General features: G+C 40.2%; 1 protein-coding gene across 1 annotated transcript in view; it reads right to left on the bottom strand.

Moving 5' to 3' along the window:
• The window catches only part of MACC1 (MET transcriptional regulator MACC1), a 172356-nt gene that overhangs the window by 55771 nt on the left and 97082 nt on the right, over nt 1–19503 (bottom strand). The window contains exon 3 of the mRNA XM_078663673.1: nt 12293–14343. Within this exon, the coding sequence (XP_078519799.1) occupies nt 12293–14343 (2051 nt within the window). The remainder of the gene's footprint in view (nt 1–12292; nt 14344–19503) is intronic.

Genomic DNA, 19503 nt, shown 5'->3' with positions numbered 1-19503 from the left:
ACCCAGGCTGCAGCGCAGGACCATCAGAGCGCACCTGGAGTCTCTTCCCGCCCCTGCTCCGCATCGATTGGCTGCTCGCGAGTAAGTGGCCTGTGATTGGCTGCCTGCCCTTTAACTGCTCGCGGCCCCCGCTCCGCGGGTGCCGCTCGTAGCTTTGCCTATTTTCATTGAGAGACTTGTGTTTGAGCAGCTCGTTTGCCTACCTGCTACCCCAGGGTCCAAGACCTATTTGGAACTGTGTGAGAGGCCGCTCGACAACAGGGGCTGGGACTGCGAGACCCAGGCTGCAGCGCAGGACCATCAGAGCGCACCTGGACTCTCTTCCCGCCCCTGCTCCGCATCGATTGGCTGCTCGCGAGTAAGTGGCCTGTGATTGGCTGCCTGCCTTTTAACTGCTCGCGGCCCCCGCTCCGCGGGAGCCGCTCGTAGCTTTGCCTTGCTTTGCCTATTTTCATTGAGAGACTTGTGTTTGAGCAGCTCGTTTGCCTACCTGCTACCCCAGGGTCCAAGACCTATTTGGAACTGTGTGAGAGGCCGCTCGACAACAGGGGCTGGGACTGCGAGACCCAGGCTGCAGCGCAGGACCATCAGAGCGCACCTGGAGTCTCTTCCCGCCCCTGCTCCGCATCGATTGGCTGCTCGCGAGTAATTGGCCTGTGATTGGCTGCCTGCCTTTTAACTGCTCGCGGCCCCCGCTCCGCGGGAGCCGCTCGTAGCTTTGCCTTGCTTTGCCTATTTTCATTGAGAGACTTGTGTTTGAGCAGCTCGTTTGCCTACCTGCTACCCCAGGGTCCAAGACCTATTTGGAACTGTGTGAGAGGCCGCTCGACAACAGGGGCTGGGACTGCGAGACCCAGGCTGCAGCGCAGGACCATCAGAGCGCACCTGGAGTCTCTTCCCGCCCCTTGCTCCTCCTATAAATATATTCAGCTGACGCTTAGCGGGACGCGTGCGGGACGCCGGGCTAAGCCCGGGCAAAGGGCGGGCCGTCTGTGGCCGTCCGTGGACGACCGAGGACGGGACGGGCCCCCCCTCTTTTACTTCCTTTTTCTAGGATCCTGGTCTTCACTTCGCTTTTATTTAGCGAAATATTTGTAGTTGCATGTGTTCTCATTCATCTCCCGTGAGTTTTCTGGGGATGACCAAGAACCATCTACAACAGTAAATTCCTCAACGATATCTGCGACGCTACAAGAGATTTACAATTCTTAACGACGATTTGCAAATAAATGGGTTTTAGGAAATTGAGATCTCGGACAGTATACATGAAAAGAATGGGTACTGAAAATGCAGTACGAAATTCCACTGATAAAGCTATAAAACAAGGTCGTTTAACCCATACACCAGCAATTAGTGCTTATTTCTCTGCACTCCAGCCCAAGGAGAATCAAGATCTACAATCGCTAAGTAAAGAAATAAAATTTAGTGTAACAGATTCCGTTGGGGACATAGAAACTACTCCAACGAAACTTAGTCTACAACTCAAAGAGGAATGTCTGGAATTAGACCTAAGCAACAAATTATCAAGTACCCCGAAAGATCTTCTTTTCTCAGTTCATGAAACGACCAATCTGGAAATTGTAACACCTATAAAAAGCAGAGGGAGTGTAATGTTACTCGACGATACAAATATCAGCAAACAAAATATAGCGATAGAGAAAACAGATCCAGGAACAAATAACAGTATTCAGTTAAAAACCTCTTCACCTATCGCTTTGCTAGAACTTTCCATGGACCCCTTCAATCTCAAAAATAACAATAATACTGCTGATATGGCTCCTCCAGTGTCTAAAGCCCTATTCTCTCTACAAGAGATATTGGAATCAGTTCTCTCATTTCTCGGAAACATTCGTGAAAACTCCGACCAAACTTTGGACGTCCAAATAGGCATCTTAAAGCATTTGGTAGAAGAAAAAAAGAAAAAAGATTCTTACGAAGCAGACAAAATCAATATGTTACTTAAAACCAATCTTGAGCAACATGACATATTAAAAGTCCATAAAAAAACTCAAGAGAAAAGAATGCGCGACTTTGGAACTCAAACTGTAGATATCCAAACACAAGAAAACCATAAAGTCGATAATCCTAATGATTCAGTGATCTATTCTTTGAAAAAATTATTTAAAGAAAAACATCAACAAAAAACAAAATACTTTTCAATATTTACAAAAACTAATGGAACGAACAAGCTCACTAATATAAACTCATCTGAAACTCAGGAAACAAGAATAAATACCAGTAACATATTGAGCGAAGGAAATGGAGAAACGCTAACCACTAAGAAGCAGGAAAATAACATAGTAGTTGGGAAAAGAAGGAGGAGAAAACCGGAAAGAAGGATCCAAAAACGGAAAAACCGTAAATTAAAATTTCAAAAATCTGTTATTTTACGTAATTCTGATGAAGTACAACGCGACGCCACAACAGAGTCCCAAAACGTTGAAAAAAGTGCAACCAGTAAAAATCCTGAAAATATGGCGTCTTACTTGGATCCGACAGTAAAAGAGTATGTTCCTACCAGACATTTTATGCAATCAAATCAAAGCAATAACAATTTCTTAGAAGAAAATAATAGTTACTATAAAAAGGGGGAAGGGCCTCCCTCTAAAACTCTTCAAATTGAGGAACTCTTTCCTACTGATTCGGCCCCACTCAATAGAGGAAGGATTATAAATTTATTACGTCACATAAGGTCTTTACATACAATGACTAGCAATGAAATTGATCTTGTGACCTTCCCCAAAAAAGAGAATAATAAACTGTCAACGGTAACTTTTTGGTCAACAGTTCTTCCAGGCATAATACTCAATGAGAAAGAGATACTCCACAAACATGGATATGATGTAATGGAAATTGCAGAATAAAAGGCTTATAACACCTCCAATGGGTATAATGCCCAATTATGGGCTATCTCCAACTCACAAGTTAATAAATACCAGCGAAATAATGGCATGACTGAAGATCGAGACACCGTAAATCCAGGAACCCACTCTATAGGGCATGAAAATCAAAAAATTCTGGTGAATAAAGGTCATAGGGCAGTTTGGTACAAACCTGTTAAGGAATCTGAAGAGAACACTACTATTGAGTCTTGGGCTTGGGTCTCTGAGACTCTGAATAGCAACAAAAACCTTAACATCAAACAACATTCTGTTTAGCACGGGATTAAGAATTATATCTTGGAACATCGCAGGCAGAACTAAAAACAAACTGTCCATGGTCATGAGAAATCCGCCAGATATACTGCTTTTACAAGAAACATGGGAAACTGTATCTTTCACTTTTAAAGGGTACTATGTATATGAAAATCTAGCAATATCCACCAAACGAGGACATGCCAAAGGTGGCCTGGCCATTTTGTTGCGGGAGGATTATCTGTGGGCACAGGAAATAATAGATACGAAATCTGAAAATTTGCAGTGCATTCAAATCTTCGTAAAAAAACATAGCACTGCTTCAACACAGGCAATTTTACTTTTTAATGTCTATGCTCCCCCTGGGAAAAAATATGATATTATATTCCTAGATATAATGGAAAAGATTATGCATATAATGGAAAATTATTCCTATTCATCTTTTATAATTGCAGGCGATTTTAATAGTAAAATCTCTAACTCCGAAATCAACAGGTGGGCAAAACTATTTATAGAAGAAGGTCAGGAAACTATAACCCCACAATTCCCTGAGGGTATACTAACCGACAAAAGAGGCAAACTGTTATTATCAGCGATAACTAATCTAAATGGACTAATACTGAATGGCACTGTTGAGGGGGATATCCCAGCAAAGTACACAAGACGAGGTTACGGGACTCTATCCATCATAGATTACATCATAAGCAGCATGGATCTGCTGGATACTGCTTCGTATCTGTTTAACCACTTCTGCCAAGAGAGTGATCATGCACTTATGCAACTAACAACAGATTGGATACCTAAATCTCCCCAACCCAGCCACACTATATATCATGAAAGTACTGTCATGATAAAAAGCGAACAGAGACGCATCTTCTGGAATTCCTCGACCCTGGATAAAATCATGACAAAGATCGATCATACTAAGCTTCTAGCGAAAAGATTCTCTAAAAATCCAATAGAAAACTTTGAATCTATAATTAAGGATTTCAAAAACCTCATACTAAGTATGGTATCATTGGGTGCAAAAGGTAATGATAAAAAGAAGGGAGGAAAAAATGTATGCACCTCTAAGAATTCTGAAGTAAAGAAAAAATTAAATAAACTTATACGCGCCCAATATATGAATTTTTCGCCTACTATAAAGAAGGAAATAAACAGATTGAAAAACCAACTGAGGCGCGAGAATCAAAAGGAAAAAAGAGCTTTAGAAGATCGAAATTGGGTCGATATTCAGATTGCTGCAAGTAAATACAATCAACGTAAATATTGGTCCTTAATCGCAAAAATAACTGGAACAAAGAAGAAATTACAATCCATCCCGGTCCCTCCGAACGACTGGGAACTATATCTCTCAGATCTCTACAAAGCAAATTCAATAAAACTAAATGTAAGTGGTAAGGTCATGAATGAAGAAAAAGATAAGAGTTCTTTATTACAAACTACAGCCATCTCGGTTGAACTCAACATACGCAAAGCGAGAACTACAGGAGCCTCTGGCCCGGATCAGATTCCAATTAAGGCGTTACAAGTCGCACCGAAGGAATGGAGCAAGTTGTTATGCCCTCTTTTTAATTACATCTTCGAGAGCGGTCATGTACCAAAATCTTGGCAGGGGAGCATTATCATCCCAATCCATAAGAAGGGAAGTAGAATCCAAGCCGGAAACTACCGACAAATCGCACTCATGGATGCTGTTGGAAAAGTGTTTGCAGCAGAGGTACTAGACCTCCTGAAAGAATGGGCCTTTTCGTTGGGTCTGATACCCATGTGTCAAGCAGGCTTTAGGCCTAAGCATTCGGTAACAGATAATATCGCAGTTATCCAGGTGATCTTTGACAAATACATTACTCGAAAAGCCCAGGTGGTTTATGCTGCATTCATCGACTATTCAACGGCATTCGATCGGGTAGATCGACCAACTTTATGGGAAAAATTAAGGAGGCTTGGAATCCAAGAACAACTGCTACAAGTAATAATAAGCCTACATACCAATACTTGGTGTCAAGTCCAGATGGGGGGAGAAAAAGGACTTACAAAAAGAATCAAAACAGAGAACGGATTGAAACAAGGGTGCCTTTTAGCCCCGCTCCTATTCTCCCTCTACTTAAGTGACTTGCCTCACCAACTGCAATTTGGCTCTAGTCTACCTCCGAAGATAGCCCAGCAAAGCATAATCTCACTACTCTATGCTGACGACATAGTATTACTAGATCTTACCCCTTTTGGACTGCAAGCATCATTGGACATTTTGTACAAATACTCAAAGGAAAATTATCTAGTACCGAATATACAGAAAACTAAAGTGATAGCCTTTTCGGGAAGAAAACAAAGTGCCAAGTATATCTGGAAGATTGGTGGAGATAAAATAGAAGAGGTAGATAATTATCCCTATCTCGGAAGGATCCTCTCCAAAAACTTGACAAACTCAATACAGGTATCAAACTTACAAAGAAAAACTGATATACACGTCTCGGCTCTCTTGAGACTTTACAGTGCAACAGGGAATAGACATTTCTCTGCACTGTTAAGTACATACAGAGTAAAAATACCACCTGTACTATCTTATGCGACGGAGTATATCCCCATAAAGCAATGGGTTTTCATGGATCGAAAAGAAGGGAAAGTTCTAAGAAGGATCATGAAAGTTTCTGATGCTGTACCTGTTCAGGCACTGAGATTAGAACTATCAATCACAAGCTCTTCTGCCATAGCTATCGCCAATGTAATCAGGTGGGCCTACAACCTGTTACATGCGAAGGAGAACACTCTAAGGTCAGTGTTGCAAAAAGAGTCTTTTGGGGTAGAGTCTAAAAAACAAATCTTTTTGGAAAATTTGTCCGTAGCATTTCAATTGGCACAAATTAACACAGAAATGCTGCTTACTTGGTCGCCGACATAACTAAAATTGTTCTTAAAATATTTTACCCCTAAACTGAGTTATGAATTGGACTGCTTACACTGCAACAAATTAGCCACCTACAAGCCGTTTGTGGACGCCCTTGAATACAAGCAAAGTCGGCCTTATATTGGGTTTACCTTGACACACGGCGTAAGGAGAGCGATTAGTATGTTCCGATTGGGCATTCTACCAGTATTGGCATATACCTCAAGATGGCTTCCAGGAGGATCTCCATCATGCTCATTGTGTGCAGGGGGTGATCAGACTATAGAGCATTTACTACTTGTGTGTCCTAATCATAAAATAATCTTAGCTCGTACAAGATACCTTGATCCTATATTCCGCTCCTGTAGAATCACAAAGGGGAGAGAACTTTTAGTTTTGTGTAGTCAACCTTTGAATGAATTTGTTTGCTACAATTTGTACACATTTTTAAAACCATTTTTATCCTTGTATTAATACAATTGCATTTTTATACATGTATAATGTGAATAACTTTTTTGTGGTCCTCTGTCGAGTACCAATACAAATAAACTTTTTGACTTGACTGACTTACTTCAATCGCTCCACTTCCCACTTTAAATCTTCAGGGATGTTGCACTCAAAGTCCAAACTAAAGCACACAACTTGTGATGGAGAACTCGACCTCACTCGCTACTCTAGTTTCAAAGAAAAGGCGTGAGTGTCTCAATCCTTTGTCCTTTGATGTCATCAACTAATGAACAGATACCTCACCTGGTCCTGGCGTGCTCTAGTTCATGAATCCGCCCAACAGCAAATTGAGACCTTGAAGAAAGCCATGCTGCCAAATCATTAGTGGATTCCGGTGTCACTTGAATAAGACTTTGATCTCCATGGAACTGCATGGGCATCCATTTGGTCATCATTGGCTGGTACTCCCCTGTTGATAGTTTGCCTGTGGGACATAATACTAGGCTCCTACGCACTTCTGTGCAGATTTCCACACTGGTCCACCAATGCTGTTGTCAGGCTCTACCTGCACCAACAGACGACCCAATATCAACAACAATGTCATAATCCGTATCAATCTCAGCTCTGCTTGACCAATGTCGAGCTATGAGATAACAAAAGTGGAATTGTTTTTTTTTGCATCCTGGCTCTAACCCAGTGCTTCTACAGCTGTGCAACTATCAACAGAGACTTCATTCTCTTTTTAACTCAGATTCTGATCCTGTGCCAGAAAAAGGACACCCCAGGATACTGGCAATGATGGTGATGGGGTGGCTTGCTTTCCCCTCATATTAGTGCTTGGCTTACAAAATTAAAGTGGGATTGACACTTCCCCTGAGACAGAGCTTGACTCGCCATTTACACCACCAATGGAGGAAAGTGCCCCAAACACAGTGCTAGCTAGTAGGGCAGCTCTGGTACTAGATTTGCAGCTGCCCTCCATTGATACTATGATTGATGTTCTGATGAAGGTTCTACAACCTCAGTCCACATCATCAAAGCCCTCCCAATCAATGATTCATTCACGGATGCCTTGATGGCTACGTGACCATGTCTTGTCTGACTGTCAGCAAGAAGCCAGAAGACAAGCCTGCACCTGGCGATGCAGAGTTCCACATCAAGCACTGTACTCCAGAGATTCTCACTGTACAGACTTTAATCAGTAGAGTGAACCCAAACTCATCTCCAACCAATACATCGGACAGAGAAGCCAAGAGGACAGATGCTTTTGACAATTCTTCTGTCAGTTTAGCGCTGCTGTCCATAAATGCAGTCTGTCTAGTGAGCATCTGTTTACATGCCTTACACACAACTTGGCTGGAGAGATATTGTCATCCATCCTGGGGAATCTTAGGGCCCCCATGAGTCGATCAATGATGGATATAACGCAGAGAAATAAATCATCCGATGGTGTCCTTGGACCATGTGTATTTTCATATATTCATCGATCAGTTGCACAGGTGTCACCTGTGGTTTAAGGTTGGTCGTGAACAGTTTAGATTTACTGTGCTGCCCTTCTGCCTCACAGTGGTGGATGTGGTGGTCTCTGCCCACCTTCAGATGCTAGAAGTTCCTGGATGACTGGCTGCTGAAAGCAGGGTTCTCCACAGTTAGTGATAGAACGTCTCTGGACGACGACAGAACTCCTAACAATGTTGAGTTTCACCATAAACCAGCCAAAATCTCATAGCTTCCTTAAGATAGACTTCTATGCATTGTGGCAATCTTGAATACAGCTATTTGTTGTGCCCTGAAGATGTTCCTGCAAACCATCAAGGAAAGTCTGGTGGAGGCTCTCACAGACACCACCACCACCACCCAATGGTATTGCAACAGGCAGGGTGGATTGGGGTCATGGGGCCTGTGTCAAGAGGCTCTGAAGGGAGCTGGAATATTGACACCTAGTGGAGTCCCTGAATGTCAGGGCAGAGAAAGTGAGCAGATATCATCTCCCGGATCATGAGTAGTAAAGGTACACTGAGCTATTGAAGGGTGTATAGGATCAGTAGAGGAAGTCATGGCTAGATCTATGCACCACATCAAAACATTCAGTGTCACTAGATTTGCAAGCACAAGTCTTCACAATAAAGCTTTCTAGGAGAAGCATTCCAGGTGGAATGGAAAAAGAGACTTCTGTACGGCTTCAGAACTCTACCTCTCCTGCCTGGAGTGCTGAAGATCAAGAGTGTCTGGGCCCAAGTAATCTTAATTGCTACAGATGTGGCCAAGAGGGAGCAGTTCCCAGAATTCCTGAGTATACGCACTTGCACTTCGATCAGATTACCATTACGAGGGATTCTCCTGTCTCAGCCACAAGGCAGGGTCCTTCATCTGAACCTCTGCAACTTACACCTCTATATATGGAGATAGAGCAGGGGTAATTGCCTGTGTTTGACTTACAATCTGAAGTGGTGGAAGTCATCCTCACTGCCAGGCAATAGTCCACAAAATCCATCCATGCTCAGTGCTCCAACAAGTTAGTAACCAGGTGTGGTATACAGGGCACTGACTCTTTACAAGCATAGCTGTCACAGATGCTCTTATTTGCTCTGTCTTTATCCTAGAAAGACCTTGCAGTGAGCACTGTAAAAGGTTATTTGTCAGCCCTTTTGGCATTAGGTTTCCTGGAACAACTTGCTTTGTTTAAGTCACCAGTTGGGATACACATCATTAAATGTTTGAAACAAATGTTTCATCCCAAACTGTATGTGATGCCACAGTAACTTCAACATGGTTTTGACATTTCTTATATGGGCTTCCTTTGAATTTATGCATAGTTGCTCACTGTCTCTCTTAACCCTGCAAATTATCTTCCTTATTTCGATTACATCAGCCTGTCATGTTAGTGCACTGCAGGCAGTTTCAGTTGAAACACTACACCACACTTTTTCCAGACAAATTGGTGCCGGGGACTTGGACAGCTTTCTTACCTAGGCTTGTAACTCCCTTCAATCTTGGACTGTTGATCACTCTACCAGTTACCTTTGCTCTTCCTTACACCTCGAAATAGAAGGAGAGAACATCACTTGTTCCCTAAAAGGGCTTTGAGTTTTTATATTGATCGTACCAAGACTAAACACGGGGATGATCAGCACTTTGTGAGATTTCCTCAGGCGAGAAAGAGAAAGTTGTGAAGAGGAGGTCCTGTCAAAGTAGATAGTACTATGCCTCACTCTCCGCTATGCATTGGCCAAGAAACCAGCTTGAGTGTCTGAGAGCAATTCCATCAGAGACAAAGTCACTACAGTGCCCTGGTATGAGGGGTGTCTGTTCTTGATAGTTGCCAGGCCGTGATGGGAGTATCACTGCATCAATTCATGAAATACTTCTACCTTGACAGTCAGGCCCACCGAGAAGATAACCTTGACTGTTAGTCCTGCAGGACTTTATGATTGGAGTCCATTTCACTACTCCTCCCCCTTTGGGAGATACTGCTATGGCATTTATTCTAAATGTAAGGAACTGGCAATTAGAGGTATCCATCAGAAGAAAAAGCCACTTTCCTTCAGTAACGCTCATTCTGGAGGATAATATAACCACAGATTCCTAACTGGCCTCTCACCTTCACGTTCTGTGGAATGGTCTCTATTTGACATCGAAGAAGGTCTCAAATTCAGAACACTATCACCAACAATTGTTTTACGCTCTGCATTTGAGACTGCAGAAAGGAAAAAAGAAATGGATGTCAGCAGGCATTGCCGACTTATATTCAGTTCTGCTTTGTCACTTCTGGGGTGGTAGAGAGTCAGTGTGATCCTGCAAAACCACCTACCGGGTTGCAGGAGCAATGTAGAAAATTATCTGGATCTGAACTGGGTCATTGGGGATATTCCAAAGGTGAGGATTCTGCAATAATCTAGAGTATCCACCAGAGTGTTACCAAAGGCAAATAACTTGATTGTGTATCCCTTTAAAACAAAAGCTAGCACATTTTATAATAACATCTGCTTTCAAGAAAAGTAAAACACATAGTAAGGAAAAAATAATGCTGTCAGCTGCGTCAACATTCAGAATATAAAGATTCTAAAGAATATTCAACATATATGGAATGACATCCCAGTCAGAACTGTTATTTCTATAGTGAAAACAATTGATAAAACCTTCATTGTGCACTACATTTTCACAAAACTATTGTTTATTCACCATGGCGAAATGCCTCAGGATAATCTGAAGGGAAACGGACCAAATAAATGTTTTACTTATATGGGCATATAGTTTTGGAAATGCAGACTCCCATATAAGACAATATAAGAAGGTGATTACAGCCCAGGGGAGGGCTCCTAATTGCTAATTCGAAAATGATGAAGGTGGAAATCAAGCGCAGTGGGTTTCCGCCTACATTTGGACTAGATTTCAGATTTTTGGCGCATTCACAAAATAATCTAAAAAGTTGTACTGAAAATTAAAGAAATGCATTGATTTTCAGTAGGTTTATATTTCTCAAAATTAATGAGGAAATGAATAAATAATGAGGAAATGTGCATTTTCACTTCTAACATTTTATCTAAATCTAAATTCTGTGTCTAAGAAGAATCTTTCCACTTATTTCCACATTAAATATAGGGAATATAATTTAATTTTCCTACCCTGGCCTTACCTAATCCTGCCATTAACATGATTATTTTTACATATATTTCGATGCTTTCAGAATACCACAAAATAAAGAGTGTGCGGGTGCTACATCTCCTACAAAGCGTCCTTTCCCACCACTAAACTTAAACCTTCAATAATACATGAACCAAGCAGACTTTCCCCCTTAGAAGCTTATTACGATGTCATGCGGATGATACCGTTGCCGATATGGGTCTGGCCAACCTCTAGTCGGCGATCCCGACCACCAAATTACGATGTGACCGCACATGCTGTGGTTTCCCTATGGGAGCATGTACTACAGCTGTAAACCGACCTTAGCACATGCTCCAATAGGAAAATGGGAGGTTGTGCTGATCGTGCTGCCACACAATGCAGGCATCAAGCCTGGGCCCCCAACAGGAAGCTGCATACAGAAGGGGGCCCTGCCAGGGGACCCCAAACTCACTTTCCGACAGGCTTTCCATGTCAGAAAGCCCGGCATAGAAAAACGTGCCAGAAACCGAGCATTTTAATACAGACGGAGTAAATCGTTGTTCTTATGTATTCCGGGCCGGTTTCGGACTGGCCAACGGGCTCTTTGAGCCCGTCAGAAACCTGCCAGGTTGATCAGCCCGTTTCACTTCCAAACGCCTAAATTGTAACTTGGCGGTCGGAAGTGAAACCGACTATCTCAGTCGAAAAGCCTTCAACCTAACGTTGGATGTTTTCTGACAGAGATGAGAATTGGCCCCTTAATGTTTATTTTGTGATTTCTGATTTCATCAAACAGGATGTGAAATTTCAAAGCACAAATTGCTGTTTTGTGGACATAAGATTTGATTAGGTGTACTGTACCGAAACCTTTATATGAATTTGGTTGAATATGTTTTTACATGGTCTGTCTGTTCGTGAGAAAAGAGAGACAAGTAAACACAATATTGCCAATCTACATTGTTGATCAATATCCAACAAAAGTAAAATATTAATGAAGAATTACTTTACATTGTGTGCTTGTGATTAGGTATTATGTGATTAAGTTTTATTTACTTGGTTGGCACAGACTTTTCACTTTGACATAAACCCAAGATCCACTTAAAAAATGTTCATAAAGGATCTGGTATAGAATCTTAATCTTCTATACAACAGTCTATTCCCCATGTGCTGAAGTTTTGTGATGTTTAGCGGACAGTGTTGATCAATTAGTAGCACTTACCACAATCAGTTCATAATGAAATTTCCTCTTTTTAGTGTCAGAATGGCAATCTTCCTTTAGCTTCTTCACCACATAGGCCACTTTTTCAGACTCCTTTCCTGTGTCTATATCATTGAAATCATCTAGATTCAAGCGCTTATACCCAAGTACATCAGCCAAAGCTCTCCAGTCATAAATTTTATCTGACACAGTAGAAAGTACAGATGAATAGATGTAAGTCAAATTCTTGAACGGTAATGTTATTTGTTCTAAAAGCATTCTGGTTGTTAGCTGAATGTCTGAAAAGTCAATAACTTGGTCTTTTGATATCACCTTCACATTCTTACAGTGCACAAGGCCAACCTTTCCTCTTAGCACCCCCACGTACCATTCTTTCACTTTATTCTGACCAATGGCTCTCACTTTGTCTTCACCAAGGAGTGCTATTGTATCCCCTTTGAAATATTCAAGTAAGTAGTCAATCTTACTTTGACGCAAGACTGTTTTTAGAGTTACTGCACACTTATTCATATTTAGGATCTTATCCTGAAATTTAGGATAAGTAATTGTTGTCAGCAAAGGTAGTGGAGCTGACTTTATCTCTTTACGTTTCTGTAGACACATTCGCTTTGTTGGTGTGTCTTGTAACTTTGGAGCAGGGTCGGGTGTTGTAATACTGAATTCTGTCAGTAGGCCTTTTACAGGTTCTTTAATTTGAACCAAAAAGTTAAATGAATGCATTTCTCCATTGCCAGTTGAAGAAAATGGAAATTGCTTGCGGATCTCTGTGCCGGCTTTCAATTGGGCTGCTTGGATCAGTTTGGATTGCTCATGAGACTTCACTGAAAATTCTGAATCTGCTGAAATGAAGGAAATGTTTAAATCCTGTAATTTATCAACTGTAATCAGATGTTTTCCCCACAACTGGAACACAACTGGAGGCAAGTTCTTTCTCCCTTTTTTAATGTCACTTACTGTAAGATTTCCAGGTGTGTAATTGTGTCCAAATATTGAACAGACAGCAGTGAATGCAGGATGAATATGCTTGGGTCCATAAATACCCACAGTCAGTGTTTTACTGATGTAATCCCAAACCGAGGTAGCAGGCGCTTGAATTGCCTTAACCTTTGCAACAACAACAACATAGGTCACACGTCTGAGATTTGTCAGTTTCACTTGTACTGTGTCATTATAAATGTAACAATTATCAACCTCGTCAAATGGTCCATCTTTGTTGTAGCTGTACAAGCACACAATTTCTGTCATGACTTGACTGAGTGGATCTTTCTTTACTTGACTTGCAATTTTCATATCCAGTAAAATTGCTTCTGTGTGATTGAGGTTTGTTAAGGTAATTTCTAACAAAGGGCTTGCAGTGTTTTGAAGGTCATTGTTCAGTGACGATGGTGGATTAAGAAGAGCCTTCAAGCCAACCTCTTGGAATGTCCCGGGTGCTACATGACCCTCTGGAACATGAACAATGATATCAGAGTTCGGCAGCTGCAGAGATCCTCCTTGATGGTCTATCCTGCACACTATAGATGTATCCATAGCCTGGGTTTGTGCCCATCCTGGACTGTGGCTCATTACATCCAAATCAAGACAAGACCTTGTTAACTGTCTATGACTTAACCATGCCATTTTATAGGCCTCCCGGTCATTCTGAAGCCATTCCAGATCTGTAGCAGAAAACTGTCCTGATTCTAAATTACTCTGAGGTTCAGGATCTTTGCAATCCAAAATATTAAGGACATCAGACACACTTTTGGATCTTGCAGCTTTCTTTGCTGATGTATTCTTAAGAAGGTAATCAATATCCAGTTCATCACCAGATGATGCCACAGAATCCCGGGCATCAGCATCTCTAAACAGCAGGTAGGGATCTTCTTTTAAAATAGACACATGTTTATTTGCATTTTCAGCAGAGGTTTTTTTAGTAATGTCATCAAGGAAAGGATTAGATTCTGAAAGTTCATTTCGAAAAGGGTTTGTTGACTTGAAATTGTTCTGGTACTGATGGTTGAAAACATTTGGCCAATCAATCAGAAGATCAACTTCCTGCCCTCGGACATCTGTAACATATATAAATGTGTTAATACTTTGGCAATGTACATTGATAATCACTTTTGAAACAAGCTTCAACATGAGTCATTTTCAGGAGAATGCCATCCCTAATCTGCTTTATTTTAAAACATTACAAATAATCCAGTTGTGCTCTAGTAGTACATTTAATTTTAAAACTTACATTTCAATTTGTACATTTTTGTGTTCTTTAAAGAACTGAAAACTAAACAGGCCTCAGCAGCATCTATGTTTTTCCTGTTCAGGCAACACAAGTTGGTGAGCTGTAGTTGTTTTTAGTCAATGCAAAAGTTGCAACTTATCTGGTGTGAACGCGGGTTGAACGGGAATACAGACAGCAGTAGCTCTAGAGACATTTACTGCTTTCTTCAGCCAACCAACTTCACCTTTACCATCACATACAATGCTGAGGCTCTGCATGGAACATACTTTGACGGACTATGTAAAGAGTAATCATTTAAATACACCCTCAATGATTTTGGAAGGTAGACATGACATATACAAAAGAATGCTAAAAGTTAAAACAAGGATCAGGTTAACTGCCGAATAAGGAGAGCTAAAACAGAAGCTGTTCTCTGCTTTATCAAAGAGGGTTTTTTAGTTTTACTTTGTAGACAATACAATACTTCATCTCCACATTTACTGTTAGTATATCTGCATCACTGTATTTTCCTTATTTAACCTTCATCTATGACTGGCCCCATTTACCTCTGTGCATTTTTGCAAGTACTAGTTACTTTTAGTGTGGTTATATATTTTGTGTTCCTTGTTTCGAATGATCCTATATTTATCATCTTTTATTTGACCAATTCATCCCATCTTTTTGGTGAAGTATGGCATCTGAAGCAGATCTTATCCTAGGTTCTTTAGAAATGTGAAAACTTAATACATTTCTAATATTTTTTCCCATTCTTCTGAATATACATCTTGTGTTTTGGTCAGTTAAAAGGTAAATCAACTACTTGAGTAATGTTAGAACCAATCTCCTTTTCCACTTACAAGTGCATCTGAAATGTGAACTCCCTGGCAACAGGATACTCTAGAAGTTCATTTTAAGACTACTGTCCATGAAGTGATCATATGTGTGTCACAGAGGTTGATAAACATTCACAGATATCTTACACGTGTCAACAATCCAGTTTTTATGTTCATGAAAAACCAATGTAAATAATGATTCACACTTAGCCCTTTTTTTAGCCTTTTTTTAGAATATTTGATTGCACTGGGAATGAGGATCAGCAAGAATTTTACAATTTAAAAAGGAAAGTTACATTTGGATTGGTTAATACGCTGACGAGACATTTGCTGAATGTGTGCAGGAAAATAATATACTTTATTAACTCATGTTATCACCTTGCACTCTTGGTTCACAAGATAATTTGTGGTCAGGTTTGTTATTAAGTTCACATGAGGGGTCCCAACTTCATGAACCACAGTATGTGGGAGAGGTGTGGCACAGCGGCCACGGTGCCTGACTCCAGACCACGGGTTCACAGTTTGATCCCTGGTGCCATCGGCAGGTTAGCCCAGCACCATGTGCCTCTGGGCAATAGCTCACTTAGGGCCAGATGTAGGTCTCCCAATACCGGTCGGTAACGGCCGAAATTACCGAATTTCGGCCGTTACCAACCGGTATTGGGCTTTTTAGATGTGGGTGGCATTTTTTTTTAGGATTCGGTATTTTACCGAATCGTAATTTAAGGATTTGGTAAAATACCGAATTCTAAACATGCCGATTCGGTAAATTACCGAATCCAGGATGTAGGGAGCACTCAAGTTGGTGCATTCTTCAGTTAAGGATTCGTTATTTACCACCAACTACAAGTTGGTGGTAAATAATGAAAACCTTTGAAAAAGCATTTTTTTTGCTTTTCCAACAGTGCGATGTGGCATACATACATGCCCTTAGGGCATGTATGTGTGCCACATGTGCACCCATACACAATTGAGGGGTGCAACAGGGTGTCAAAGTGACACCCTGCCACCCTTCAATGTTTTCCCCCTTTTACCGAATCGGTATTTACCGATTCGGTAATTGCCATTCATTCCTATGGGCCTCCAGGCCCATAGGAATGAATGGCAATTACCGAATAGGTAAATACTGATTCGGTAATTACCGAAACTTACCGATTCAGTAATTTTTAACGAAAAATTACCTACATCCCATTTACCTATTCTTAAATACCGAATCGGTATGATTCGGTATTTAAGAATAGGTAAATTGAGATTGCCTACATCTGGCCCTTAATCTTCCCGACAGCCCCCAGCCCCTTGACACCCTCGGGTTATTGTGCGCTTTACAAATAATGGATTTCATTTCATGTGTCAGATGGGAAACAGTCTTTGCAATACAATTTTTACTTCACAGTGCCTTTACCACACATTTGCTACCCCGCATTTGTTTAGCACGTAAAGGCCTTCCCCACACATGCCTTTAACATGCAGTAAATATATTTAAACTTACCTTAGTAATGCATGGTAATGGCATGCAAGGTAAAAGCATATGCATGCTAAACAAATGTGGGGAAACAAATGTGTTTTAAAGGCATTCTATGTTTTTACCAGTCTTGTACCGTTATACAACTGTGTGAGACACCACAGGGCAGGTGGAATGCCAGGCATCATCAAACGTGATGGAATCAAATTAAATATTAATAACATATTTCCTATCAATTTACAATTCATTAATCGCACATTTTTGTCAAACTTATTGACAACAAATTGATCAATGATCAAATCCTCATTACTTTGAACGTTCAGGAGTTAGTCCAATCAGCATGAAATATGATTGCCAAAAATCAATGTCTGTGCATAGATGTTAGAATAGGATCTACTTACCTAATGTTGACACCTACACATTTGACAAATAATAGTTTTCCTATATTGAAATTAATTTTAAAACATTACGGGTGAAACACTATCAAATTACTTTTTGGAAGGTGTTATTTAAGTACAGTTATTAAGATAACTGTCAAGGTTTTTTGATTTAGGAAAATTGATATATGTGGAACAGAAGCTATGCCTACGAAGAAACGTCTGAATCCGGTAAAGTGACATAATTTCTCAGAGTAAATTGAAGTCTTTTAAGGAAATTTCAAACAATTTAAGGAGTAGTTCATGTGTTCTGGGGCTACAGAGCACTCCCATTGCAACATATGAGAGTATATTTGTTCTTATAGGGAATGCTTCTGCAAATAATAATGTGACGAGAAAGTGCATTTACATTTGCAAACTGTCTTTTTTCTCAAGAAGGAATATATTTTCCCTCTGTTTAGAAACCCATTCCCCTGTTACACCTTAAATGTCTTGTCATATTCCTACTCATTACACTACCTTAAAGATGCATTTTACAAGCACATTTGATGGAGCAAAACTACCTTCAGAATTCAGCGGAGTACCTACATACAGTCTGAATTGTGAAGTCATTAACATTTTATGGTGGACTCCCCAAGGAGCGACACAAATCTACACCTGAACGTAGATTTGTCAAAATGCAAATTTCACAATAGCTTTAATCATGCCCACTTCTAAGGTAAAAAAACCACAAAAGTCTTGATTCTGCAGCTTATGTATGATATTTCGGACCTGCAAATCTTTCCCCCAGTGCACGTGCGCAATAAGTTTTAAGAATTGTACCTTAGGTATTTAGCACGTTCTAAACTAGGCATTTTATTGTGCTCTGTACGATATATTAACTGATTTAAACCACATATATTTTCGTGTTTCCATGGCAGTTTGATGCAGTTTGTTTCAACTTGAATTCAATTTGCTGTTTTAAATATGAAATTATACTATAAATAATATTTAAAATTGTATATGCGTTTCATGTATCACTTCCCTGAATCTAAAAATGATGTCTTTATGCTAATGATACTGACAATATAAAAAAATTAACAATTTGGAAGCGATATGTGATGACTTGAAGCACAGGTTACTGCTAGTATACAATTTCAACATCTCATTTTAAAATAACTTCATAACAGGTTTTAGGCTACAAATGATATACCTTGCCAATATGATTTGTTGTTATTTACTGAAATTGGGAAAACAATTTAGGTTGTATGAAATAAGGTTTATTTTATACATGTGGATGTTGTAAAGAAATGTACAAATAATTTTTCATATAACTTATCCAAAAGTTTTTCAACTAAAGGTAACTAAGGGCAATGCTTTTTGGGGGATTTAGAATGAAAAACGTAATGAATGTAAGAATAATTTACCCTTTCCTGCTGATGACAAAAAACGTGATGGTTTTATTTCGTCTCCCACCGTAATCTCATTTTATTGAAAACTGGAATTTGCGCATTAAAACATTACTTTTTCATGCGCAGATTTAGCAAAGTAATGCTACACTTTCCACTATTTGCCACTCAGACCGAAGGAAAAAGTGTAATAGCCACACTCCAAATCTGACATGCAAAACTCGGACTGGAGTGGTTAAAAACAGCTACTGGTAATTGCTAGGTGTGGTACTACCACCCAACAACTGGGGATCTCTTATTGAAGACCAGAGCGTCATTAGGATACGAAAGTCAGAGCAGGAGACACTAATATTACAAAGGAAGCTCGTCATCTAGGGAACATGCACACAGGCTGTGCAAGATAATGTTTAATGCAAACAACCAATTTACTTACATTGTAAGGCATGATTCTTTAGATTACAGGAGTGGGCAAAAGAGGCAAAAGACAACGTTTAAAAGTTATTTTGCCCCGATGCCCATGATTAGTTTATTATGTTTCTTATTGCTCATTTCACTATGTAATGTATTTTGATTATCATTCTTATGATTTCCCTTCCTTTCCCTTCCCCCTATTGTTTTTCCTCATAACCCTTTTATTATATTTTGAATTCCTACCTTGCTATACAATTAATAAACGTATTTTGAACTCAAAAAGTTATTTTGCCAGGGCAAAAGTTCCTAGTAAGGCCATATGCTATAATACTTTCTGGAAATTTTAACAAGTAGTAGCATGACTTAATGTCTGTCTTTAAAGTGGTAATGTATAGCAATGAAATGTTTTATAATAAGATAGTATTGTAAGCCAAACGGTTATAAAGTTTGGAAAGGGCGGCTGAGCCTATAGCAGAAGGCCTACCTCTCTTGAGGTTCAATGGGCTTGTGCTGCAAAACAAAACACACCCCTGACTC

This window comes from Lissotriton helveticus, chromosome 10 (genome assembly GCF_964261635.1).
Source record: "Lissotriton helveticus chromosome 10, aLisHel1.1, whole genome shotgun sequence".
In the NCBI taxonomy this organism is placed as follows: Eukaryota; Metazoa; Chordata; class Amphibia; order Caudata; family Salamandridae; genus Lissotriton; species Lissotriton helveticus.
This window is presented reverse-complemented; position numbering and strand designations above follow the sequence as displayed.